This window comes from Oryza brachyantha, chromosome 1 (genome assembly GCF_000231095.2).
Source record: "Oryza brachyantha chromosome 1, ObraRS2, whole genome shotgun sequence".
Taxonomy (NCBI): domain Eukaryota; kingdom Viridiplantae; phylum Streptophyta; class Magnoliopsida; order Poales; family Poaceae; genus Oryza; species Oryza brachyantha.
In genome coordinates, this window is record NC_023163.2 from 19,928,109 (window position 1) to 19,955,633 (window position 27,525).

A 27,525-nucleotide genomic window follows, 5' to 3' on the forward strand; every position below is an offset into this window, starting at 1 on the left:
AATCCACAATAATTTCACACTTTATTTTTGCGGTAATTTCTGTGCATCAAACAGCCGCATGTGAAGTATTAATTTTTATTGTGATCCTCGGAAAAGAACCTTTTTCAAGAAAGCCTGATCCATCCAATACTTGCTTGTTGCTTGATTAGATTTGCATGAGATTCAAGAACAGTTTCTAGTTTGATCAGACAACAGAAGGCTTTATATGTATGCTTGTGGACATGAATTAAGATCTGATCACAATGATTTAGTCAAAGATGGACAGGCCAGCTGGGTATTTAACAGCAGCAGCAGTGAACAATAGGGCAGATAAAATATGCTTGGGAAGGACGTGATCAGCATACTGGTTGAGAGGAATTTTCTCATCATTCAAAGATGCTGCTCAAGATAATTGATCTGCCAAGTTGGGGATCACACAGGAACCGGATGTTATGCCGAAAATTTTACGCCTTCATCATCAGCTGAAGTGCCCTTAAAGATTGCTGCTTTGCCCTTCTGTTCCAATAACTTCAAAGCCCTCATGAGAACACCTCGGTCGATTCCGGCAAGTTCTGCAACAGAGGTGGCATTATAATATAAATCAATCTAGTTAATGTTTATCGGTTGTGGGCTTGTTAATGTTTCTGACGATGATGAAGTACAAAATGCAATTCATGTATAAAAACCAATTAGTTTATCACAACATCTAAATTGTGATGAATAGTGCTCACTGGAGTGTCCTAAAAGTGTCAGCCAACAAAACATACATAATGAAATGTTTAGCAGACAACTCATGCTTAGTTAGTCACAATTTATTAATCTTTTTGAAAAATGTGCCTTTGATTAATTTTTGTTATAAATTTATTTACTCCAAATGATATTTATGAGACGTTAACTGCCCATTAAACTCTGTCTTGATTAATGGATTTACAGAGCACATCCATCAAGAGATAACCTTTTTTTCACAATATTGATGTATAAATGAAGAGCAATTTTACAGCACTAGAGTACGTATCAAAAGTACCAAATTTTCAGTGTAAAATTTTAATACCTCTTGGTACCTACTCAAGGACTGTAAAATTGCTCATAAATGAAATATCCAGCCAAAATATAAAACCAATTACAATATTAGTACCCTGACATAGATTATTACGTTTCCACCAAAAAATTGCATTCAGGAGAGAAATATGCCTTGAGATACACAATATTGACAGTTCGACAGTTAGAGAAACAGGAAAATTTAATGCCATAACTCTGAAAGTCTGAAGTTTGCTAATTTACCAGTCCCACGTGTTTCAATTCCTGAACGTATTTCTTCAACAGTCATTACATTATCTTCCAGTCCATTATCTTTTACCTGTAAAAACAGGGCAGAGAAACATTAACATATAATGAAGACAATGCCACTGTGTATTGTTCACAAATAATTAATAGATAACTCCTAAACGAACATGCAGAATATAAAATAATCATACAAAATTCAATATGTAGTTTGCCCAATCTTGTATCCGCAACCAAAGAATGAGGCATTTCTTATGACCTTTGTCCATCCATTCCGCACGTCCTGCATGCAGTTTCAACATGGATTCAAGAAGGTGAAAAGCATCAAACAAATGATGTACTGCATAGAATTATCATTAGTTGTGACAAAAAGCTAAAAGATTTAATGGTAAAATGGACCTTCATTAACAAGAGCAGCAAGGAATACTTCTTTTGCTTCATGGCTAAGAGATCCTGCATGAGAGAAACAATTCCTGTAACTTCAGTGCAATAGGCAAAAGTGCAATATGCTAACCTAGTAAAATTATTTTGTGCTTATGTACTCATGGAGCTTCATAGCCCTTTAAACACATTGCATTCATGCCTCATTGCTGGGTATTCATTCTTTAAAAAAATAATGAACCAAACTGTTTGTTGATTAGCTAAATAAGACATATTCTTTTTATGAATAACAGAACAAACTACATAAGATTAAGATAGAGACATCTTACTCTCAATCTTTGGATTGGAGAACAATGGGAAATCTTCTTCTAGGGAGACTATATATATCTTTTGACTTCTGCAGTAATCAAGTATCAGATCTTTCCATAGCTGCACTTGCTTTTCACGTGTTTCTCGCACAGGCTGCAAACTGAGACACAAGCTGTCATGCTACCAATGTTTGAAGCTTATAAAATGCAAAAGGAAAAAGAAAAAGAAAGAAAAGGAAATAAACAATGAAGCAAGAAAATGGTTCAACCGATAAAAACAGACTGTTTAGACACATAAGAATTATACCACGTGTCCAGATCATAACATTTCTCGTGATGAAATTTAGTTATGAAGCCAAGACATAATATATCTACATCTAGTGCCAACAAGATAAGAACATAACCATAGATTTGCAGAACATCAAATCCAACTACCAAGTACTGTCGTTCTACGAAGAGGCCTGCCAGGCATTGTAAAATTGTGATCAAACACACTTGGACAGAGGCATGCTTAGAATCAAAAGGTACATACTGTGCAACAGGTTAGTTGTTTGACTTGCTATGGTCTAGAAATTTATAGGCTAGTGTCAAGAATCAATGTAAAGCAGGGGACTTTCAGGCTTCAGCAGAGATGAAAAAGGTCTGCAAAATTTAGAGTTTACAGTTAACTGACGATATTATATCCTACGTTACCTAATTTACACTTTTACAGAGGCAATTGTGCATGCCCAACTAGTAATAAGTCACTTATACTGAAAATACCGTCGAAGTCGATGCCAAGGACCAACACAGTATGTAACAATCCTGACCACTTTCCCGACTCAGCATCTTCCTACAGATTGCAAATTCACAGATCATACTGCAAAAGACATTTGTACCGAAGCTAACACCTATTGACACGACAGGAAGAGCTTCGGTCTCTCTCTAATTGAAAGCTGGGGGATGAGAAGTGAACGGGGGAGAGCGGGAGCAACGAGGGGGGAGGGGAGGATTACGTGAAGTAAGGCGGGTAGCTGAAGAAGGGAGGAAGCCTGAAATCCCCCAAACTCTGCATCTCCGGCACGGGCGCCCCACTCCAAGAAAACCCACGGATCAGGAGGGGAACGCGAGCGCTGGGCCGGGGGTGGGGGACTGCCTCCCAGGTCCAAGGCGAGGCGCCGATCGGGCGGCGCTCCCTGCACGCTCGCGCGGAGCCCGTCCGGTGGCAAGCCTAGCGGCGGGCAGAGGCCGAGGGGAAAGAAGAAGAAGAAGAAGAGGCCGCGACGACGGCGTGTCGCCGGGATGCAGCCGTCCGGGGATGTCTCCTCGCACGCGGTGGACTTCCGATCCAGTGAACCGTGCTCCTCCTAGTTAGTGCTACTTGGGCTTTTCTGTGGATCAATCAGGCCACATCGAAAACTACGTTGGGCCCGAGGGTGCCAGGCAGGCCGAGCTATGGGGCTCGCCGTTGTCTTGGGTGTGCCGCACGGCCCACGCCGCCGCACCGCGCTTCGCTGGGCCGGCGGCGTGCTCGATCCCGTGGCCGGCGGCTGGTGGCGGTCCTGCCGCGCGCGAAGCAGAAGACGGACGGCATGGGGTCGGTTTGCTGGGAAGGATACATGTATAGGCGATGACGACACAGTGACATGTATAGGAGCAGTAATTGTTTGGTTGGTGGGATATGGCTGGATGAAAGATGACCGTCTAGGTTTTTGATGTGTTTGGTTCGTGGGCGAAACTGGATATGGTAGCCCAGAAAGAGTATTTCACGAATATGCTGGATGGATGTATCCGGCCAAATTGGCCAGATTAGCTCATCCACCTTCACGTACCATGATCGTTAGTGATTGTTTAGTGATAATTAGCTTGTGTTGACATTAATTAGTACCTACCAAGTTTAAATTAGTGTTAATTAATGATGATAGTATATTTAATTGATAATTTATATTAATTATGATAAAATCTATGATGATTAATTTATATTATTATTTATTAGTAATTCAATATGTCCATCCCATCCATCATCATTCATCCAACCAAACAAAAAATTTGATCATCTCATCCATCTAACCAAACATAAAACTGGATCATCATATCCCTAAAAATATGGATGGTCATATCCCATCTTACCTTGACCACCAACCACACGCACATTCGTCGATGGTCTGGTTAAGCGCGTAAAACATAGTACTCCGTCAAACAAATAAAATAGGAGAGTAATATATTAGTACATAATTAATTAATTATTAGTTATAAAAATTAAAAATAACTTAATAAGATTTTTAAAGTAACTTTTCGATACAAAATTTTCGTAAAAACACACCGTCTTACTGCGCAGAAAGTGTCGGTACGAAAAACGAAACAACGAAATATAGGTCATTAGGGCAAATGCAATAATCAGCCTTTAGCATGTACACGCCACTTCGATCTGACGTGGAGGAGAGAAATTAGGCCATGTTTATATGGCAAAAATTTTTAGAGGGAAAATCACATCAGACGTTTGACCGGATATCGGAAGGGGTTTTCAGACACGAATGAAAAAACGAATTTCACGACTAGCCTGTAAACTGCGAGACGAATTTTTTGAGCCTAATTAATCCATCATTAGCGCATATTGTTTACTGTAGCACTTATGGCTAATCACGTACAAATTAGGCTCAAAAGGTTCGTCTCACGATTTCTCACATGACTTTGTAATTAGTTTTTCATTTTATCTATATTTAATACTCTATTTAAGTAAGTGTTTAAAGATTGATGTGATGATTTTAGGGAAAATTTTTGGAACTAAACAGCCCCTTAGATGTGAGAGAAGGGAACGGGTGCTTCTGCAGTCGTTCGCTCGGCACGAGCGCCTAGGTGCTCTAACAGCCTAGGCCCATGCATAGGAATAGAGAAATAGTGCATATCAGACCCAGAAACAAAAATAAAATATTTTTTTATTGATACTAGAGTATGCATTTAGAGTCTATCCTTGTATACGTTGGCTATAACATTCATTTTAGAGCAGATACAATATCAGACTATAAATCAGCTATAAATATATTTTAAGATGGTAAAAAATAAGAGAGAAGAGTAGCGAACTATAAATTTGTAGTCAGCTGCAGCACAAACTCCAAGACCCACGTGTGTATGACAGGTGGGGCCGGATATTAATTATGTAGTATGTGACTACGGTATAAATTGACTATAGACAATTTGTAGCCATATTGAACTTGCTCTTAGATGATGTGGGTTATATTTAGAGCCGGTAGCGGGCTTTTCTATTGTACTCATCCTTGGTTGGAGATGAGAACGCGGCTTAAGTTGTGTCATCTATCCTCCTGCATGGCAACCTGCATGCGTGACCTCTGTCTTGCAACTGCAGTGAGAGCTAGTCAGATGGAAATGAAAAACGCCGCAACACTTAACAGATCGATCTTTCGGGCAGTCCATTGCACACACCTTAGAGATGTATAATAGCAGGCTCTAAACTAGCTAAATACTAATGTGGTGAAGAGAGGAGAGTAAAAAGATGAGAAGTGGACTATAAGCTTATAGCCAGCTCGGACGTAAGAACCAAGAAACTCTGAAAAAAAATATGAGTCAGACATTAATAATAAAGAACTAACTACTATATGGATGGGCTAAAAAAGACTATAAATAGTCTTATAGTCAACTTATTATCTATATTATTAGCCTTGCTCTGCTGTAAGAATCCGCTAATGACTATAACGACACCCGTACACTCTTCGGCAAACTAGCTGAAGCAAGTAATTTGCGGACACACAGCAGCCTGTAAATGACAAAACATTTTTTCCTTATTCTCCTGATTAACCAACTAATGATTGCATGGCTTTATAAACCTACTACAGGCCCACTTACACGCATGTAGTTAACTAACAGTCCGGCTACTTGGATAGCACGTACGACTATCTCCACATCTGTCTCATGCATGAGAATAGCTCCTCCAAGCCGACCTGAATCACGCCACAACGTGCTCAACTAATTAATCATGCATGCAGCTAACTAATTGCTAAGTGTACTCTTATTTCTCAAACTCACTAATTTGTTAGTCAAGCTGCAACATACGCAGTTATCGATCACTTACATGACACACATGTCCACGTTCTTATCTACCAGCAACTAATGAAAGACTAAATTATATGCTAAATCATGACTAGTTCTAACAATGTCTCCCCTAATCTTGACTTCATAATCACGCATGCTTCATGGGAGAGTCGCCTCATCATCGGTCGTCGCAAGCAGCGCCACGTCCTTTCTCGGTTTGCGTTACTCGCTAGCAAAGAGACAACAAATTCCTCAATTGTTACACTTTCCTTTCTTCATGTCCGACTTACGCTCAATGTCATTGGAGTCGATGCTTGCGCCGTCGTCGTCGTCATTGTCGCGCCTACGGCCTCCGCTACAACCAGCCTTGTCGTGGCCACCACCATTGTTGTCATTTTTCTTTTCTTTGAGTGAGAGACTTTTTTATTATGCACGTGTTGACGTCAAAAGTTGATCCGATGACATGTTACACACGAACACGAAGGTATGAGAGTCACTTCTTAAAACACTCCAGTGCAGGACCTAAATTATTAGAATGCGCTGGTGTGCCAGTCAGTTTGATCCTGTAACTGACAAGGTGAGAATAAAACAAGTCGATCGACTATCGAGCCGATAGGTAACAAAAAAAAATCTAGTCGATCGGATGATGATGCTGCGACGGTCGACCAATAGGCTGAACAGTCGGTCGTAAAAAGCTTATATCGGCTAGAGATCCGATATATAAACTTGAACAATAATTAAATAAGCAATGAATCATGTGTTCCGATCGGCTAAAACCAACTTGCATGTAATACTCATAAGCCGATGCAACACAAATAACTACCGATTTAAGTAAATCAAGCCGATTGGTGTAAAAATAATGCAGTAAGATAATCGGCTACTCTATTAGTGTAAATATAATGAATATGTAGATCAACAAAAATCATCGGCTATAAACGACTGCCGATCAATCAAGATCTATAAAATATCTAGCCTAATTTACTAGGAATAACCTTAGGAGATCAGACCAAACTGAGGCAGTTCGAGATTATGCCTAGCAATGTCAGACTAGATACTGAACAGATCTAGATTGCTATCAAGCCGATGACTAATAACTTATCGGTTGGTACTCCGATAAAACAATGAGCAAGATACATTAACCTGATATAAACTATTTGATAAACGCAACTAATAGATCGGACTGAACCAAGACAGTACGAGATTAAATATGTCAAATAGCAAATATCAAACCAACGTAAATCACCTAGAGTGGTCGACCAAATCAACTCAGGATATAAAAGTAACCTAAGCTGAAACCGATATGATAACTAGCAATCGTACAAGCAAATCGGAAGATCGGACCGAACCGAGACAGTTCTAATCTAATCGATACGATTACCTTGGCCAGCAGAACGTAAGACTTACCCCTCCGCCGAAGATCGATACAATGCAGCCCCGCGTCAGGTGCCAAGTTCCGCCGGAGTTGAAACCTCGGGAAGGAGGGTGACGATGCGCCGAAAGTAATTGATTTATGTATTGAGAATTAGATGGTTTTACAAAGCTACGGGGTGCTTTATTTATACCCCGATAATTAACTAACTAATTGGATATGGATCCGTATCTAATAACTAATCTATTACATATGGACTCTAATTAGAGATAAAACCTAAACAAACTCCAATATTTACAGAAAAAATTACACAGACTATAGCACAGACTATAGTTTGTTTCCGATTCTATCTGCATGCTTTTAAACCAATGGGACTCCTTTTCCAATCCGATTCAGACTCTGTCGACTGAATCCAAGTCGTTTCCACCTTTTCTTTAGTCCAATTGTCTTTCTTTCTTGTCCGATTCAGTCACTATTCCCGATTGATCCTCCAACGGTTATTTCCAAATTCTGACGTTAACAGCACATGTGAGCAACAAATGCTCATCTTCATTTTCACAACTGCAACACTTAAAGGATTCCTCGAACACCCTCAAGCGCTTGGTCGCCTCCACTACGAACATCTTCAACACATCACCCTATTGCTTAGTGGTGCCAACAATATGAAGAAACTTGTTCGGAGCAACACTAAACAATTTCTCCACAACAACACTATCCTTTACCTTGCCGCCAAGAGAGCGCATCTCCCCCACAAGTACGGTGAGTTTTGGTGAGAATTCCACAATAGTTTTAGAATCCTTCATGTACAACTGATCAAATTACCTCTTCAATGCTTGTAGTAGCACCTTCTTGACTCGATCCTCACCGATGTTCATCTTCTCTGTGGGCTCCCAAGCCTCGTGTCCTTGCCGCAATGGCCATCATATCTAGCATAGCTTGAGAGATGACGATGAGAACTTCAATGTCCTTCTCTTCCTTGGCCGATAATCCTTCACCAATTATTACTGCCCACACACTAAGATGGCGTAGAATGAGCTTCATCTTTACTGCCCACACGTCGTAGTTTGTGTCGCTCAACATTGGGTAATACATGGATACAACCTTGCTGGCTAGTTGTGTCGCCACCATGAACAATGGCACCGCTGCCACTCACGCCACTACTGGGTGTTCCCGTCAATGACTTGTCACAAGCTATGGCTCTGATACCAAATGTTGAAATCTGTCGAGGACTGTACCGACACACATACACTCCTTAGCAAACTAGTTGAAGCAAATAATTTGTGGACACACAACAGCTTGTAAACGACAAACATTTTTTTCTTATTCTCTTGATTAACCAACTAATGATTGCATGGCTTTATAAGCCTACTATTGCCTAATGGACCCGTTCGCAACTGACCAAGGAGGGTAAATTTTCCCTCTTTTTCTATGTGCACGTTTCCCAAACTGTTAAATAGTGTATTTTTGCAAAAAAAAGTTTTATATGAAAGTTTTTTAAAAAAATCAGATTAACCCATTTTTTAAGTTTGCAAAAGCTAAAACTCAATTAATCATGTGCTACCGTCTCGTTTTACGTGCGCTGATTAGACTTGGTTGCTTAAAGCATCCCTAGGAGAACCTTCGTATTTGATTATCCAAATACACATATGGATGGTTATCTAAAAAAGATTCTCATCCATATCTCTTTCCACTCCAACAAATCATCTATATTAAATCATCCATATCACACCCTCATATATTTTAGTAATATCCTTCAATTAACCTTACAGTTGTATTATTAATGGATATATTTTGAACGAATAATTTTTTTTGTTATTTATTATGATAATAATTAGAAATTAGTATATTTACATGGATATATGTTTAATGGTTAATTTGGTAATTGATATATTTCAATTGAGTGAAGAAATTTGTAGCAACAAAACAAAATTAAGGGGTTGTTTAGATGGGGCTAAACTTTTAGCCCCATGTCACATCGGATGTTTGATACTAATTTAAAGTATTAAACATACACTAATAAAAAACTAATTTCATAAATGAGTGGTAATCCGCGAGATGAATTTTTTAAGCCTAATTAATCCATAATTAGAGCATGTTTACTGTAGCATCACATAGACTAATCATGGATTAATTAGGCTTAATAGATCCGTCTCGCGAATTAGTCCAAAATTATGGATGGATTTTATTAATAGTCTACGTTTACTATTTTTAATAAGCGTCCAAACATTCAATGGGACAAAAGACTAAAAATAAGTTCTTGTCCCAAACACCACCTAACCTAACCTAAGAAGCAAGATGTCTTCCTTTAAAAAAACATATATATCAAGATTGCTATCCTTTTTCACTGCTATCCTTCTCACTGCTAACTAAATAAAAGCAAGTGGGAGGAGGAAGAGTGATGCGGCCAAGGGAGGAGGCAGGCAGCGGCCGAAGGGCGATGGCCGGAGGCAGCAAGCGGCGGCAGGCATGCGACAGACGGAGGACGCAGGCAGCGGCGGCGGCGCCGGACGAGGCACGCGGCGCTGGGCGGGCGACGGGTCGAGGAGGCAAGCGGCGGCTGGTGGGCAACGGCAGGTGGGCGACGGCCGGCGTGCACAGTAATAGCGACAAGGGGCTGCCACGAGCAGCGCGGTTTGAGGCGGCGGCTGATGTGCTCGGTGCTCCAGATCTGGTGACGATGGAGACGGAAGGGAGGTCACGCCGGAGGAGAGGTGGCACCGGAGTCCGCAAGGTGGCGAGGGTCGGATCCGGAGCGCGTTCGTTGGAATGGCGTGAGGAGAGACACGTCATTTTTGGGTTTTCTCTCAACTTGTTTGACGGACGCGGTATTTTTGACAGACAGCATGACGTATCCAGTGGAGCTCGTTTTTTCACCTTTGTTTGCCAAATTTGAGATGGAGGATTGGATACCTCCTCCCCTGGGAATGCTCTTAGTCAGGTTTGAACGCGCCCATTGGATAGCACGTACGACTATTATTTCCACATCTGTCTCATGCATGAGAATAGCTAGCTCCTCCAAGCTGACCTGAATCACGCCACAACGTGCTCAACTAATTAATCATGTATGCAGCTAACTAGTACTTGCTAAGTCTACTCTTATTTCTTAAACTCACTAATTTGTTAGTCAAGCTGCAACCCATGCAGTACTTAACTAACCACCACCTACAAGACACATATGTCTGCGTGAACATATAACATTTCTATCTACCAGCAATTAATGCAAGACTAAATTATATGCTAAGTGATGATTAGTTCTAACCTGCACGCCAAGCTTAGCTTAGAAACCAGAGCTCTCTCGGCTTAATTTGCATCGCTTCCCGCTAAAATGGCCATTCCTAGAAGTCACAGTAGAAGAACGAACTGGCTGCGTGGCCTATATATACCTCTCTCGATCGAGCAGCACACACCAAGACCGACCTAGCATAGCATAGCATCAGATCGAGCTACAAGAGTTCAGAGCTGCTGACCAGTGGAAGTGTGAGTACCGAGTTGAAGGACGCACCTACGTCTACAACCAGCCTTCTCATTAATTGTTTCGATCTCCACGCACGCAAGTTTGTTTATTTGCTACACTATAGTTCTTCTATCGCGATCGAGGTGGTGGGGCGACGATCGGTCGATGGGGTTCATCATCAGCGGCGAGGAGCTCGCCGTGGCGCTGGCGCCGGTGGCCGTGTACTGGATCTACTCCGGGGTCTACGTGGCGTTGGGGAGCGCCGGGGCTCTGGACAGGTACAGGCTGCACTCGAGGAGGGACGAGGAGACCAAGAACATGGCGTCCAAGAAGGACGTGGTGAAGGGCGTGCTGCTGCAGCAGGCCATTCAGGTCGCCATCTCCCTCGCCGTGCTCAAGGTACGTTTCGTCCTCCGTCTCAGCACGTACTCAAAGCTCAGCTTTTGTTTGCTGGGTCTTAATTTTTTGTTTCGAACCTCGTACTGCTGCAATCCAGATAGAGAACTTTGTGTATCATCGTCTTCCTAGCTAGCTAGACCACCTTGGCGCCTCATCTTTCCTGATAACGTTTTGTATGCGATTTTTGGGTCACTCGACATATTTGGAACCTGTTGTTTAGTTTTGATTTGTACATTAACTGTATTGGCGTAAACGAGTTGTCTGTACAAGCTTTCAACATCGCCATTCGCCAAGGAGCACAAGGCGCTAAATTAAGATACGGCCGGCCAAATGTTTATGAATGCTGAATGGTAAAGGAGAAACCGGCGTGATGGATGAGCAGTGCAGTGGGCAGTAGGGTAGCTGCTGGCTGAAATGTTGAATCGAGTAGTACTGTATGATCTGATCAGAACATAGAAAAATGAAGGACAAAAGGTGTCAATAACAATAGCACTGGTCACAAGAAGCAGGAAGAGTGAGGGCGAATGTTTGGCTTTTCAGAATAAAAATTAATTTATAAATAAAAATTTTATGTTCGTATTCTTAACGATTCAAAAGTCAACACTGGAAAATAAACTTCGGTGAAAAATCATAAAGTCAACTTTAAATTTAAGATTAAAAATTTAAATTTGACTTATAAATATAAATAGAAGCAAAAAGATTGACGCTAACTGGCTAGCCAGTTTTTTTTTTTGAAAGTAGGGCAAACTTTATTCAAACACAATTTAGGGAAGTGACAGTTACATTAGGGAAGCTATTAGAGGTAAGGCCCGACAGTGGGCAGATTGTTGAGGAGACAGATGGTAACACATGTTAAGCATTTTGACAAGCAAAACGTGTTGTAGAAAGATCAACATGACTTCTTCCTTTAGCAGCTTAGTTTATTTCCTTAGGAATCCATCTGATATGGAGATCACGATCCTGCATCAGTAGCCTCGGTTGAAACCATTGAGGGGAGTTGACAGTGAAGTCATTTCTCTGAATCGCCTGAGCAATTGCCTTTGTTGTCTGTAAGGAAAACCTGGTTTGGGATGCCATATTTGGAACAAATGTTATAACCCAGAATAAGTGCTCCTAGCTCGGCTTGAATCGGCGATGAGTAGCTTTTGGAATGGGCTTGAATAAAAGCTGCTTCTTTGGTGATGCTGTTGTGGATGAACACTCCTAAACATGAAATATTAAATTTCCACGACGCATGGACAAAGCACCCTGTACCTACAGGTAGCCAGTTATTAGCCGTGGGTACTACTTCCTCTTTCTACAACAGTGAGTTACCTCCTCTTTCCACAGTGAGTTGCTATTTTTACGTCGTTAACTTAATTAAATTTATGTTTGATCATTCGTCTTATTTAAAATATTTATATAAATATGAATTTATAACTTATGCTTAAAGGGCCATTGATTATAAAGAAAATTATAACAAAATAATTAATATGTAATTTTTTAAATATGGCAAATGGCCATAGATGCGAAAGACAATAGTATTAAATAAAAAGATTCAAAGATACTCCCTCCGTTTCATAATGTAAAATGCTGGACTTTTTTCTTATAATGTTTGACCATTTGTCATAGAAATATTATGTATTTTACTTGTGACCTACTTTATTATTAAAAGAAGCACTACTCGTATTTTTTATATTTATATTAAACTTTTGAATAAAACGAATAACCAGATGTTAAAAAAATAGTAGTACTTATTATCCCCATATATCTTATGGTAAATTTGCATGTATGCAAACCAAACAGTCAAACACAATGCATACAGAGTACTTATGTGTCATCGTTCCCCGCGATACGTTGTGTCATGTCCTACGCTTCAGCCTGCATGCGTGACCTCTGTCCTGCAGTTGCAGGGTAATCTATTGCGTGCTCTCACACGGTCACGCCACCGAGCACCACAAGTCGCGAGCTCTCGCTCTCAGCGGCTTCTACATCAGCTGGATACAGAGCATTCTTTTTTTTCTTTTAAGGCGAACCGCTGCCGCTTGTGCCTAACCTCTTCCGACAACAAGATGAACACCAACGGTGCACACACTTAACTTCGTCTCACCCTGCACTGCACTCGCCCGGATGCAAGTATGGCTGGGCCTGACAGACGCATTGATAGATCAAGAATAGCCTTTGACTCAACTCAACTGTACAGGTCTCTCGGCACGTACGCATCCGCCTCAGCTCGTGATAACTGATTGATTGAATGATCTGGTCTTCTTGTATATGCAGCTGACAAGTGATCAGCAAGACGGTGGTGACGACGGCGTCGAGACCGGTCAGGCGAGCACCCCTGCTGCTGCTGCTGCGGCGGCGGCGGCGTTACTGGGCGTGGCGGCGCGGTTCGGGGTGGCCATGGTGGTGCTGGACACGTGGCAGTACTTCATGCACCGGCTGATGCACGCCAGCCCCTACATGTACCAGCGGTTCCACTCGCGGCATCACCGCGTCGTGGCCCCCTACGCGTTCGCTCACGGAGACGCTGTCGGGCGCCGCCGCGTTCCTCGCCTCCGGGATGCCGCCGCGGCGTTCTTCGCGCTCGCCACCGTCAAGGGGATCGACGACCACTGCGGCCTCATGCTGCCGTGGAACCCGCTGCACGCCGCGTTCGGGAACAACACGGCCTACCACGACGTGCACCACCAGCGCGGCGGCGGCCGACGGAACCTCTCGCAGCCGTTCTTCGTGGTCTGGGACCGGCTGCTCGGCACGCACGCCGGCTACGTCGTGCTGGCGACGAAGGACGGCGGCCTCGAGGCCAAGGCTATGGAGGATTATCGTCACGTCGCATAAGAGTTCTGTAGCTGTAGATATGGTGCTCTCTCGTCGCGGTGCTGTCACGTGGTAATCCAGCGTATGTGTATATAAAAAGTATTTTAGATATCCACTTCTTTCATCTCACCTAAATAAATCATCGAAGAAAGTTTTAAAAAGTTTAACAGTAGTGGAGGGAGTATTAGTAACTAGAGTACAAGAGAGTCTCACCCGAAACACTTTCAGAAAGCTCATGTGTTTTCATACTCCCAAGGTGTGTCACAACAGCTTTGCATGCATCTGAATAGTGTTCAGTATCTGACAAATGGCACAAGAAAGATTCGAGCAGCAACAGGCTGAACAAGACGGAACCTAGCTAGGTGCCCCCGTGTTGTACAATGAAAAACGGCGTACACTCACTCCATGTACAGGGAAAAAACGTAGTACATGATTCTCGATTCAGGTGGGCAAAACTACGCAACTGAAAAAACAGCTACTGATGGAACACAGAATTTAAACTCCGAAGCTAGCTGCTAGCTACATGGGTAGTCCAGATGGTCGCTGCAGTTGGTGGAAGCGACGGCCGACAGCTCCAGCTTCCCCGTCCACTCCTCGCCGGGCTTCAGCGTGATGGCTCGCTCGACCGCGGCAGCGTCCACGCAGAGCATCTGCTTGTACTCCTCGTCGCCGAAATCCGCCATCGTCTTCGATTTCTTGTCCCATGGATTCCACACAACTGATGGCCGAGACAGAAGGCATAAAGCCCATTTATTTATGATTAATTACCAAGGATGACAAAATTTTCATTTGTCTGGCCTTAATAATGCCCAAACTGGTTTGGTGTGGTAGAGGAAGGAAATCATCTTACCGACGTCGGGAAGCCCTTCTTTTCTCACGATGAAGGTGCGTTTCTTCTCATGGTCAAGCACAGCAATTACGCTTGGGGAGCCAACGTAGACTCGGTCGACCTGTAAACATAGTTTTGTCATGCGCTACATCAGTGCAAAAGTTCATAATGAACAACTCAGGATGTACGGACTCTACCAAATTCAGATTCAAGAGCTGATCATTAGCGATGATGTGTTCAAATGCTACACACAGTATTGGCAGGCTTATACTGAGAAAAAGTGACATCTCTACCAATGAAGCGGAGGAACTATAAAGCTGAAGTAAATCTAGTATGCTTATGTACACCAACATATAAATAGTGAAAATTTACCTCAGACTCAAATGTTATAGCATCTCCTTGTTCTGTAAAACGTTCTCGTTGGCTAAGGTTGTCAAGATAATCAAGTGTCTCCAGACCTTCTATTCTAACCTCACTGCAATGAGAAAGGCACAACACACCATCTTATGCATATTGTTAAATAACGAAGTCACAAAACCCCCAAATGTTCTATTGATTCTGAAAGCCCAATATTTTATTTTTATGTATATACACGAAGCATGAGATGTAGCTCACAAGGAAATAGTTTACTGATTGTAAGCTTCAATGGGTGACAGTAGAGTTAATTGCTTATGGGCACAAATATGTACGACCTTAAGCTATCAGAAGATTCTACCGAGAAGAAGGTATAATTTTTGTGTTCCGTTCGTACTCAAAAGATAGCAATTTCTACACGTACATTCTCTCAACAAATTATTACAACATTTCCCTATTTAATTTCTCTACATACATCCTTCTCTCAACTAATCACAACATTCCCCCATTTAATTCCAAGAGTATTTCCTTAATACACACGCCCAACCCTAGAAGTTATATATTCGGACGGAGGTAGTAACTTTTAAGCCCAAGAGTGTGTAACTTCAGCGATAATCACATCACATGAAATTCAATGAGCAAAAGGATTTAATTCCTCAAACAATGCCTTACCTGATGTCAGAGACAGAAAGATATGTGTGGTAAGCAAAAGAAAAACTGAACGGCTTCCCATTAACATTCCTGACACGTGATACCAATGAGAGATCTCCATCCATTGAAAGAGAAACTCTGAGGCGGAACTCAAAGCTGGAATTCACATTATAATAGTCATATCAGACAAAGGGCAAATCCTCCAGAATGACTATGCAGATATCAAAATGTACAACGAAACTACTAAAGCTTAACTTCCACCATAAATAGCACTTGGTGCAATCTTTTATTACCCAAGTTTCAGTTTGGACTATTCTTAAACCTATCTTTTTTACTTTGGACTAGATAAACTTTCCATTGCTCTGGTTTGGACCACCCCGAATAACTTTTGTAGTCATGTCTAACCCCTATTTTCGCAAATACATAGACTACATATAGATGGGAGTTCACATTTGAACCAGAGCCGATGTGTTTGAGGTCATTGATGTATACTGAAAAAAATGTTCAGGGTGATCCAAACCGGAATAAGGGAAAATTTACCCGGTCCAAAGTGATAGGTTTAAGGGTGGTTAAAAGTGAAATTGGGGTAATAAAATGTGGCCCAAAGTGCAGTTTACTCTGAAATATTTAAGATATATGACTCAAATCTCATGAAACAGAACATCTGCCTGACCCTATACTATTATAATCATTTTTTTAGATAAAGGAAGCTTTTATTGATCTCGGATGATCACATCAAGGTGACACAGTCACTCGAAGACCACTTTCAATTATAATCATTGAAAGCACACTTATCATAGTTATAAGATATATCATAGAATTAGTGTAACATAACTCTAGGTTGAAGTATTGAGCTTATTGCACTCAGGACATCCCTGTCCACATTAATAACAGGTGTACACTATTTTAGACTTAAGATTTCCTTGGTAAGGAAAAAAATTATATTTGGCATAACATTTGCTTGCATCAAAAAATTCAGTGTAAAGCAACATAATGTTTCGTTTGTCCAATGTTCTTTATCCAAGAAGTAGTTTCTCTTATTATTATCCAGTTGCTATATTTAACAAAACCAGGCTGTTCTGAACTTCTGATGAATATTCATTTAGAAAACTTATACTGAAGGTTCATAAAACTATAAAAGTACATAACCAAATGGTGTGAACTATTTTACCAACCAGCTCCCCGACACCCTAGCTAACTTGAATTGGACATTTTACTCACCTAGCTGTAACAGACAAACTACTCAAGGAAAGTGAAACATAAATGTCCCTAAAAATACATCACCATACCAGTGTGGCCAGCATTTGAGGTCATCTTCAGATGGCTTTAGCAGAAGGTCAACAGAAGCTTTGCCATTGTTATCGTTATGATTTAGTGGTGGAGCCTCATCATCTACAGTCCATATCCTGTTCCTTGCAAATCCGTGTTGCTCCAATGTTCCACAATTTCCAAACTGAAATATTCATTTTTTTCACCAGTTGAGAAGTAAAATTGTATGGACAAATAAGTGAAAAAAGATGCAGATTTGCACTGTCCACTGCAAAATTTTTTAGGGAATATCGCAGTACCTGTGGAAAGCATATGGGAATTCCACCGCGCATCGCCTTTGGTGGCTTGAAGATAGCCTGTATATACACCCATAGCTGTGAAAAGCCTTAAAATTAACGGAAAGCACACATATTATACATATTTTTATGTCTAGCATAGAAATACCTTAGAAACAGAGGAGAACAAATCAGCAATCATACTAGGCCTTTGGCAAGTAATTCAGAGGTAAATGGAAAAAAATTAGGATCATGTAAAATTTGGAAAAAGATTCAATTTTGGGTCTGTAAATTAAGATCCTAAAGTAACAGCAGATTAGTATCATTTCCCACTGTACAGCATTGACCCAAAGAAAGTCCCCTAGCATCAAAAGAGTCTGCCTTTCTTTTATCCAATCAGAAAACGACGAATTTCAATTTGCATGTCTGACAGAGTATCAGAGATTCATATTCCAGCACAAGGACGTTGTTCCAGCATAAATTTAAATCTTCAACATTAAATTTGGAGTTAATTTCAATTTGCATGTCTGACAGAGTAGCACAAGGACGTTGTTCCAGCATAAATTTCATCAATTACGTCCAAACAAAAAATAGAAATCGGCACATCCAGCATAAATCGCGCAGGTATATCCACAAGAGAATAACTTGATGGCCCCAAACCCACTACCCTTCCCCAATCACATAGTACGAATCCTATGAACAGTTGCAGACTTGCAGACACAGCCACATTGGCGCAAAACAGAATCATGATCAGTTCGCAAAGGCCGCACCTTGCTGCTGGTGAAGAGGAGCTCCTCCCCGCGCTCGTTCCTCCAGGAGACGACCTGGCCGCCGTGCAGGCTGACCTGCAACCAACCACCGCATCAACCAAAAGACTCGCATCAGACTAGCGCGGTTGCCGCGGGAAACGAAACACCGAGCCAATCGCCGACAGGAAGCCCATAAAAAATGGGAAATTTTTGAAGGCCAGGCACGGCGCGGCGACTCACCAGGACGGACGCTCCCCGCGGCGACCGGATCACGACCTGGTCGCCGCCGTTCCAGTCCTTGGTCACCTCGAACCCCGGCCTCTGCTCGGAGTAATGCCCCATGCTCATCAACAATGGCAAGGGCGAGAAGCCGAGAACACGCCGCCGCCGCCCCCTCACGACGACCCGTCGCAAGAACCGAAGGGGAAATGAGAAGCGAGCGCACCACCCGCGAGCCTCCTCAGCTCGCTCGCTGGCGCGCACGAACGCACGCAAACCCACAGGGCAAGGCTACGAGTACGGCAACCACCGCCGGTACTACTCCCCTAGTACATCGCCCAAAGCAACGGCACCAAGGGTCGCCATTAGAACAGTTCAGATGTCTACGGCTCCACTTCTCTCGCTCCCGAGCAGAAGCAACCTGCGCCACGGCTTTCCCTTCTGTCCTAGCGTAGCCTTTTTTCTCGCTGCTGCTGCTGCTGCTGCACGCTCACCAACCACCGCGCCTACGACGCCCGCAAGGCAAGAAAGAAGAAAGAAGAGAGAAGAAACGGCGTGGAGGAGGAGGCAGCAGCGGCGGCAGAGGAGGAGCAGTCGACGCGAGGACACGGGGGGGTTGGGGGGGTGGGGCAATGGATCTCTAGCTACGTCGTCTCGTCTCCTCTCCAAAAAGCGGCGTGGGCGCGTCACATGGCATGGCGGCGAGAGCGCATCATGGGAGCCACCTCGGCAACGCCATGGGTACGGCCGGGAATCCAAGAAAGGCCACGGGGGACAGCTGGAATCCGAGAAGCGGAGCGAACAACGCGGGGCGGGGCGTCGTGCGGGACGGGAACCCATGCCCGCGCCCGCCCTCCACGAACGAAGCCAGCTATCGGGGACAGCGTCGCGCGGGGAATCCGAGAGCGCGCGGACACGTGCACCGGCGGGTCCAGGCGTACAGCCGTCGCCGACCGACCGCTTCACGTCTTGCCCTATCCGAGAAAAAACCGGAGTTGCTAGATTTCTTACCAAAGAAAAATGGAAGGAACAACATTTGAATTTTGAGTCGTTGGATAGATTTTGAGATTCATGCGCGGGTGGAACGGGCTTTGAGATTAAGGCTGCGTTCGGCAGGCAGATAAGTCGTTTTTCACGCGCACGTTTCTCAAACTGCTAAACGATGTATTTTTTAAAAAATTTTCTATAGAAAAGTTGTTTTAAAAAATCACATTAGTCTATTTCATATTTTTTAATAATTAATAATTTATTAATCACGTACTGATTTATTGTTACGTTTTCTGTTACCTTATTCTCTTCCTAACGAACTCGGTCTAAGGGGGGATAACTTATGAGTACGAATGTTATATGTGTGTTTTTTGATTTAAAAACCAAGGTTAAAAATAAATTACGGCAAAAAATCATAAAAATCAACTTTAAATTTTAAATTTTAGTTTATCAAAAAAACAAAAGCGAAAACAAGAGGTTTCCATACGTTAAATGCATATAAGAGAGAGAAAAAAGAAAAAAAAAGCTACGGAGCGAGGTACTGGTCCTCTATTTGGGATAGTATGCACAACGTTAGGATATGGAAGCTACTACGTATGTGTCACGAGATTTGAGGTAGGGCAATATACATGGGTCAACGAGTGTGGTCAAGGCCGGCCCTAGAAGAGGGTAAGAGGTGTGGCCACTCTTGTCCCCCAAATCGCAGTGCCCCCTCACCTCTAAATTTTTTAGATAACATATATAGTTTTTTTTCATATAAATTTTATTGTTGAATACAATTTAAATATTTATGAAATTAATTCATATATATATAAAGTATATCTATTTATTATATTGTATGATGAGAGCTTCTATGCTTATTTTAACACCCAGTCCTACAAAGTCAAGATCAGACCTAACTGTGGCACATGCGGAGATGTAAAGAGTCATTATTCACGTGTTGCATACACACATAACACGTGCAATCCTACATCGGTTCGTTGGTGCAAGTAGTCTATGTGTGGTATTTGTACTCTTTCATATCTAGAGTCGAACTTATGTGCAAACTCAGAGATGTGCGGATTAGAGACTATTGGCAACGGAGACCGATCTTGATGCAGAGATAAACAGGAGATGGCAACAAACTCCAAGAAAGACAGTGTCGCCATCACCGCCACAATCTAAAATAGTTCTGAAATTATAGTGACATTCTTACAATTAGTCGTCGAATAGTAGCTGCATATTTCAAAACTGATAAATTTATAATGGCACAAATCTAATTAACCCAAAGGAAAAATGGTCCGTTACCTCGACAGGTGAAAATTGCTTAGGCTGAGTTCTTCAATGTGGATTTTTCTCGTTTTCTTCTCTTCTTATGCATGTATATTTATAGAACTATTAAGTGATAATTCTTTGTCTAAAATAGTTTTTATATAGAAGTTTATCATCCACTTTTTAAATTAGGTTTGTTAATTTTTAGTAGTTAGCTTCATCATCTATAGTATTAAATAACAATCACGTGATCCGATATCTTTATCTTCCTCGTGAAAAAGAAAAACAATCTTAGCATGTTCAGACTTTGGGTCGTGGACTCATGGCGACGTAGAGCCGACCCGTCTGCAGCAATTGGATGCATCGATGTTACCAGTTCAGTCAAGGGTCACGCGGGTACTAGTCGGGCGAGTCAAGAGAAAAGCAGACCTAAATACCGTGCAGGGCCCAAGCTAACAACAGCACTGGACCATGCGATGCGTCGTAACGCAGGCTCTCTCATGCTCCTACTGTTCCACAACAAGACCTCACCTAAGAGCGGTACAATAGCAGGCTATAAGTCAGCTATAAACATATTTAAAGAGATAAGAGATAAGAGAGAAAAGAGAAAAGAGAAGAGTAATGGACTACTAATTTGTAGCTAGCTGCACACGGACTCTAAAACACAGTGTGTGTATAACATGTGGGACCATGTACTAATGTTTTATAGGTAACTATTATATAAATTAGCTATTATATAAATTAGCTATTAGATTGATTATAAATGAATTAGAGCTAGCAGTTAGCTGTACCATTGAACTTTAAGTGATTCCATCAAGTAGGGAGTACTAAATACTCCGTACATACATCTCTGCCCCGAATTCGCTGGCACTGGGCAGTTTTAACCATAAGCTGACACATGCCCAAAGTCATGGCAACAGCACGTCTGGGAGGATGCAGAGCAGGCAGCAGGGACCGGAGGATTCCCTTCCGCTGTTCTCGCTTTCAAGGGAGTACTACAGGGCTACCGCCGACAAGGAGAGTGGTACAGGACGCCGGCGAGTAATTGCCCACCGGCCACCGCATAGTGATCATCGCCGCTGCAACCGTGTGATCTTGTCGATCATCAATGGAGAGCCCGTATCAGCGGAAGGCCGTCAAGAACATGTAGTACGCCAAGGACAAGCGAACAACCACCGGTGTCGATCGCATCGGCTACACTGTATGTAGAACTAGCCAAAGAGCAAGAGCCAAAGATAAATGGAAAAAGGATTAAAGCTAGAACGCTTTCTGTCAGTTACAGTATTTACAGAGATCAGTTTGATATAACACGGAGTCAGCAGGCAGCACTCAGAACTGATGTTACCGATCTACTACTAGTAGGTAAGAGGAAAAACTCGCTGAAAAACAACGGCCGAGAGGGCATCCACACATCCCGGCGGAGCGGTTGGACTGCCCCGTCTAAAAAGGCAGCTAATTTACAAGTACAAGTAACAAAATCGCACCTACTACTTCGACGTTAATCTTGCGTGCAGGTTGAGCATATAAAATTCACCGGGCCAAATGGTGGCATGCGTGCGTCGGAGCACGAACGAAGCGCAGGGTTAAGAAACTTGGGATTATCTTGCGGCTACAGCATCAGTCGCCAGACGAGTGCCCAGGAGTTGACGAAGTTTGGGCGTGGCCTGCTCCATTTGACGAAGTTTGGGCGTGGCCTGCTCCATGTGCCCACTACTTCTTGATGTGTTAGTGTTATCTTTCATTGACAGGAAGTTTTCGACTCCTCGAGCTGACCGTGCCTTTTTGTTTTTGACTGGAGGCACTTCTTGTGCTTCATCTGGCCCGGTTTCCGTCAGTTTCTCCTGTGAAACAAAAGCGCATTTGAGAAAGGAGGTTAACAGATCATAGATGTTGAATGAATATATCTCCAGGTCTCCAATAATCGTATCATTAGAAAAACGGTGTACCATTAGAGCAGAATTCTCTAATCTAAGTTTCTTGGAGCTTTCCGCTAGCCTGCTTATTTCACGTCTAAGCGATCTGTTCTCCACAGTCAATAACTCCACTTTCCTAGCCAGTTCGTCAGTCTCGGCCTGTTAGAATGAAATAATACTATTATTGTATAAGCATGGGTTAAAATTCTACTAAAGGGACTTTATTAGATAATGGAACCACGAAACTTAGAAGTTAAAACTAACCAAGCTTCTAATTATACCTGCTTCCTCAGTCTTGACCTCCGAGCAGACTCCCTATTTGATTGCTTCCTTCTCTCCCGCTTTGATTCCTTATCATCCTGGTAATTTATTAAGGATTAGTTCTATAGTAAGAAATGGTCTTGTAAATTGGAAGCTCAAACATCCTGGTATCAGCGTAAATTTCATTTTTCTTATTATCAGGTATTTTGGCATTAAGGTGTCTCAATGTCTGGTGTCCTCGTGGTGGTGTTAGCTGTTAGGTGAGGTGTTTTGTTGCTATCCCAAGAGGTCCTTCTGGGACGGGTTTTCTTGTGCTTCTCTCTGGAATGAACGGGCAGATATTTTCGAAAAGAAAAGAATGTGAAGAACTCCAGCTATCCATTTGGCAAAAACATACTAGCAACTCAAGAATTAATCCAAAAGACAGTTGTACTGAAGTGGTAGTGGTAACAACGTTAAGAAATTTGATTGCTTTCTCCATGAAGTTAGTGGCACTTTTTCTAAAGGATAATTTGCTGGCACTTAAAAAGAAAAAGATTGCAACTGGCATACCTTAGTTGGCACTTCAGTTACTGGGGTGGCAATAACTCTGAAATCACTAGCAGCGCTCACGTCTGGTTTGATTGCTGTAACCGGAATACACAGATTTGGCAAAGCTGCCCTTTCGCTAGGTCTATCATTAGGTGTCAAAGCTCCACCAGTTTCCACGCCTGGAGAAACATGTATGGCCTTCTTGTCATCTGTAAGCTTAAACAGAGGACTATATTATGTTTCAATTATGAATTTGAAAATAAACAAGGAAATGTCACAAAGTTCATGAGGACCAAATCATGGAAGTGGATATTATAAATATCAAGTATCAGATGAAACCAGAGTTGAGTACCTGATTTAGGCCTATCATCTATGCTCCTTTTCTTGGGAGTTCCACTTGCCTAAATAATGAAGAGTATTAGCTTGCTGGCTCAGAACATCTTCAGTGGCATTAAAAAAACACATAACAGTACCTTCTGGTTGTTTCCATCACTGGATCCTTCTAAGCTGTAATCTCCACTGGATTGGCAGCATCAAGATACACATGAAATCAGTTAAGCACTCCTAATAGTTTATAAGTTAAGTATCAATTAGGTTATACTTTTTGTTTTGTCAAACCCTGTATCACCTCGTTTTTTCACTGTTGCCACTGCCAGTCGAGATAGCAGCACCATCAATTTCCTTCAGTTTCTTATTTGAACAGTTCTCCTTGCTGTTCACGGATTTTGCTGGCTCCATGCTCAATGGGTTCACCATCTTGATGAAAATATACAAGAATCAATAAGAGTAACATAATTAAGACACAAAAATAAAATGATTGCAACTCAGCACAGAAGGTTAACACACAAGCCAAGCAAGAAAGAGCAAATGGTTTAAATACAAGTTTCCTTCACAAGCAAAATTTTGAAAAAAAAAAACACCTTACAGTCGTATTATCCTTCTATGAACAGATGAAAATTATATGAATAGATTGTTTTTATGTAGAGATATCCTATCAACAAGGATAGGCTTTCCAGCAATACCATGGATGATACTTCGAACTGCAGATTCATATTGTTCAGTTCTGCTCATAGAGAAGTTTCCATGTTAACATAGTTTTTTGCATGTATTTTTAACGTCTAGGATATTGCCTTAATTCCAAAGCATCAGAGTTGACTCAAATCCATGGTTCATGTTTAGGTAATTGGAATGTGTGCGAAAAACAGATAGGTGAACAACATGAAATACTTACAAGGGGCATGAACGGGTGTGAAAAACCTCCACCAGGTGGATATATTGTCGCATATGGCTTCCCAAAAGCGGATGGCACCAGAGGCTGTAGAGGAGCAGGGATATAGCTTAGAATTCTTAAAGATAAAAATGGCATCTCGTACATAGAAATTAAACTCAAATACCTGAGGACCCCAGATAAATGGTGTGGTATGACCAGGGACTATTCCAGGGCCAACAAATGTTGGTGGCAAGATCCCTGGGCCATAATATGCCTGTTTTAATTGCAGTGCTTTGAATTAATCACTCAGTCCAAGGGAAAACTCAAATTTCAGTTAATAGCGGAAAATACAAAATTGTCAAGCAGCTAACCTGCATATTAGACCAATCAAGGTATGGACCAAGGGCTGGATGATCCTGCAAAGTAATACAGTTGCTACTTAGGCACCTTTAAGGATTCCACCCCTTGTCAATAATGCAGCAAATTGACAAAATCATGCTTCGCAGTTGTTTGATGTAGCCCTAGCACATCTAAAACTTCAAGGTGGATTTATGTTGTCATATAAAAGATGCAATGCCAATCATCCATTTGAAATTTTGCTCATGCAATCTTGTCTGCCTCCAGATTTGGCCTTGGTTATCTAATCATGTGCGTTTACCTTAGGGGGCGATGGTGCTTTCCCCATCTTCTGAGTAACTACAGCTTCATCATTCCCCATTTTTTATAACTTCCTGCATATTTTTATCATACAGGTTGGTTATATGCTAGAGCATACCATTTGTACTGAAAATAATAATTCAAAAAAAGTATGTTTCATTTCAAAAGTATTCTTGACTTAGTGTGCAGATACGTAGTTCTTGCGGGCTCATACATATGGCAAAATCATGTACAAAAACCAGTACACATGCAGTTGGTGCAGATGTTCCTCTACAGCGATCTGAAATTTGAAATTCCACTTTCCAGTGAACCGTCACCGCTTCATCATCTTTTTCATCTCCAGCAAGGCTCTCCTAAGCCATTCTCCTTGCCCAACTTCAGCGGCCACCAGTACGGATCTGCTACTATTACCAGGTACTACTCCCCTACCCCCACACAACCCACTCCTAACAGCCAACATCACCATATACACCCACCCTCCAACCCCGCCTACCTCTGGGTTCAGGCGGCAACGCTGCCCTAGGCCATTACCATGCCAACTCGAACAGTAACGCAAGATTGTTGTCAGAGTTCAGAGATCGATGTGCCGAAGAAAGAATCGGAGAATGAATCCCTGTAGCTATGTTCATTCATGTGAATGATCCGGAATTGCTTCACCACCCTCACATGAAAGTCTAGTCGAGTGCTTTCAGTACCAATAACAAGAGTGTGACTCGCCATCACCAAGAAATTTAAATTAACCCCAAATTAGGACAGCCACCATCATTCTCCCACAACACCACAATCCGGACAAAAAGACTAAGGGGTTGTTTAGATGGGGCTAAACTTTTTAGCCCCATTTCACATCGGATGTTTGGACACTAATTTAAAGTATTAAACATAGACTATTAATAAAACTCATGTATAATCTTGGACTAATTTGCGAGACGAATCTAATGAGCCTAATTAATCCATGATTAGCCTATGTGATGCTACAGTAAACATTTGCTAATTATTGATTAACTAGGCTTAAAAAATTCGTCTCGTAGATTAGCTCTCATTTATAAAATTAGTTTTTTTATTAGTTTATATTTAATACTTTAAATTAGTGTCCAAACATCCGATGTGACTAAGGAAATATGTGACTATGGAAATAGGAAACAAACACCACCACCTAACTGGTTGAAAGCCAGCCATGCTTTCACGCACTATTCCGGCCGAAAGCTGACTAGACTAGTTGAAAGCTTCGGTATCCAACATATATAGAGACCAATTTGCCCATATCAACTACATATTAATTATTTCAAGCTTGAAAAATATGTTTGCTCGTGGTTTCGAAGTAACTTTTATATAGATTTTTTTGCAAAAACATAATTAATCATATGATAATGACGTATATTGTTTTGTGTGAGAAAATTGTTTCCGGCAGTCCGGCTGTTTTGGCCCAAAAGAACTCGCCCCAGGTGACAGTTGGGAGGACGAGGCCGGCCAGTACTAAAAGCCTATAGTGTCATCTTCAGGGTTTTAAAAACAAATGCTAAGAATAATTTGCGAATAAAACTTGTATATACTTGTTATCTTACAAATAGTGAAATTCTGTGTTCCAAAAGTACCAGTCACCATTTCCCCAGAAAATTTCATTTTTGCTTGAAACACGGAAATACTACTACTGAAGAAACATGTACAAGCTTCCAACGTATGGCCGTATGATTCGCTCCCAACGACATGAAGCAAAAAATAAAAACACTCGAGCCATGATGCCGAACGCCGACTATGGCCGTTCAGCGACCCAAGACCGCATTTGAATCAAATGCTACTACGATAAGCAAGTACGGTAACGCCACAGGAACAGGGGATCGCCCGCCGGCGACGAAACCCGGGAAAATTCCCCGCGACCACCACGCGAGGGGCTCGGTCTCCTGCTCTCTAGAACCCTCCCCCTCGCGAGGAGGCAAAACGGAAGAGACGACGACCAGGGGCCGGGGGGGCATTGCTCTGAGCGTGGACACGGGGATGAGGAAGGCACCAAGGCGGAGAGAGGGAGATCGGCTGTATATACCTGGAGCGTCGCAGATCGGCGCGGCGGTGCGGGCCGGCGGCAGGAGCGCGAAGAAGCCCGAGCGGAGAGTGAACGCGACTGATGGCGGGGAGTAGGCTAGAGCGCGCGCCTTGCCTTCCCCCGTATGCGTGCGCCGGGGTGGGTTGATTTGACGGGAGGCCATCTCGCGGGGAGGAAGGGGGAGGGGGGAGGCGGCGGCGCGAGAGGAGGCTACCACGTCACACGACACGTGTCGGCTTGTGATACACGGGGTAGGCCTGACGGACAACGCTTTCGCTACGGGGACTTGGGCTCGTGTACCCACCCCACCCACAGGCCACAGATTGTGTAGATAC

At 42.4% G+C, this 27,525-nt stretch overlaps 3 protein-coding genes and 1 pseudogene across 4 annotated transcripts; 1 reads left to right on the forward strand and 3 right to left on the reverse strand.

Annotated features, from left to right (window-relative positions):
- Positions 1–179: 179 nt before the first annotated feature.
- LOC102715705 (vacuolar protein sorting-associated protein 25) lies at positions 180–3,266 on the reverse strand. Its single transcript, XM_006644403.3, has 6 exons — positions 2,945–3,266; positions 1,971–2,110; positions 1,660–1,713; positions 1,455–1,543; positions 1,261–1,336; positions 180–551 (listed from the first exon to the last, which is right to left on the reverse strand). The coding sequence occupies exons 1-6, from the start codon at positions 3,001–3,003 to the stop codon at positions 430–432; spliced, it is 540 nt and encodes a 179-aa protein (XP_006644466.1). The 5' UTR covers positions 3,004–3,266; the 3' UTR covers positions 180–429.
- A 7,697-nt stretch (positions 3,267–10,963) lies between these two features.
- On the forward strand, positions 10,964–14,017 carry LOC102707365 (annotated as a pseudogene).
- Positions 14,018–14,255: 238 nt separating this feature from the next.
- On the reverse strand, positions 14,256–18,956 carry LOC102707641 (putative glucose-6-phosphate 1-epimerase). 2 transcript variants are annotated; one of them, XM_015836355.2, is made up of 8 exons: positions 18,364–18,956; positions 18,145–18,219; positions 17,399–17,473; positions 17,120–17,283; positions 15,852–15,986; positions 15,198–15,300; positions 14,847–14,946; positions 14,256–14,714 (listed from the first exon to the last, which is right to left on the reverse strand). In XM_015836355.2, the coding sequence occupies exons 1-8, from the start codon at positions 18,469–18,471 to the stop codon at positions 14,512–14,514; spliced, it is 963 nt and encodes a 320-aa protein (XP_015691841.1). In that variant the 5' UTR covers positions 18,472–18,956; the 3' UTR covers positions 14,256–14,511. The 2 variants fall into 2 exon arrangements, with proteins under 2 accessions (XP_015691841.1, XP_006646164.2); XM_006646101.3 differs by having other exon boundaries at positions 17,399–17,455; positions 18,364–18,952.
- Positions 18,957–21,842: 2,886 nt separating this feature from the next.
- On the reverse strand, positions 21,843–27,332 carry LOC102707925 (common plant regulatory factor 1-like). Its single transcript, XM_006646102.3, has 12 exons — positions 27,191–27,332; positions 25,154–25,226; positions 24,867–24,911; positions 24,680–24,769; positions 24,517–24,600; positions 23,914–24,041; positions 23,759–23,804; positions 23,638–23,686; positions 23,307–23,494; positions 22,775–22,852; positions 22,527–22,652; positions 21,843–22,421 (listed from the first exon to the last, which is right to left on the reverse strand). Exons 2-12 carry the CDS (start codon positions 25,211–25,213, stop codon positions 22,179–22,181), a joined length of 1,137 nt encoding a protein of 378 aa, XP_006646165.2. The 5' UTR covers positions 25,214–25,226; positions 27,191–27,332; the 3' UTR covers positions 21,843–22,178.
- Positions 27,333–27,525: the final 193 nt, after the last annotated feature.

What these genes read in the sequence shown, in the direction of transcription:
- LOC102715705 (XM_006644403.3), bottom strand. Translation starts at nt 3,003, where the DNA reads ATGCAGAGTTTGGGGGATTTCAGGCTTCCTCCCTTCTTCAGCTACCCG. An exon ending in AGCTACCCGCCTTACTTCAC is followed by an intron (nt 2,111 to 2,944) that starts GTAATCCTCCCC and finishes CTTGTGTCTCAG; the next exon opens with TTTGCAGCCTGTGCGAGAAA. An exon ending in TGCTGCTCTTGTTAATGAAG is followed by an intron (nt 1,544 to 1,659) that starts GTCCATTTTACC and finishes AACTGCATGCAG; the next exon opens with GACGTGCGGAATGGATGGAC.
- LOC102707641 (XM_015836355.2), bottom strand. Translation starts at nt 18,471, where the DNA reads ATGAGCATGGGGCATTACTCCGAGCAGAGGCCGGGGTTCGAGGTGACC. An exon ending in CTATAACATTTGAGTCTGAG is followed by an intron (nt 14,947 to 15,197) that starts GTAAATTTTCAC and finishes CTATGTTTACAG; the next exon opens with GTCGACCGAGTCTACGTTGG. An exon ending in AGAAGGGCTTCCCGACGTCG is followed by an intron (nt 14,715 to 14,846) that starts GTAAGATGATTT and finishes CTCGGCCATCAG; the next exon opens with TTGTGTGGAATCCATGGGAC.
- LOC102707925 (XM_006646102.3), bottom strand. Translation starts at nt 25,213, where the DNA reads ATGGGGAATGATGAAGCTGTAGTTACTCAGAAGATGGGGAAAGCACCA. An exon ending in CACACCCGTTCATGCCCCTT is followed by an intron (nt 24,042 to 24,516) that starts GTAAGTATTTCA and finishes ATTTTCATCAAG; the next exon opens with ATGGTGAACCCATTGAGCAT. An exon ending in GTGATGGAAACAACCAGAAG is followed by an intron (nt 23,687 to 23,758) that starts GTACTGTTATGT and finishes TTCATTATTTAG; the next exon opens with GCAAGTGGAACTCCCAAGAA.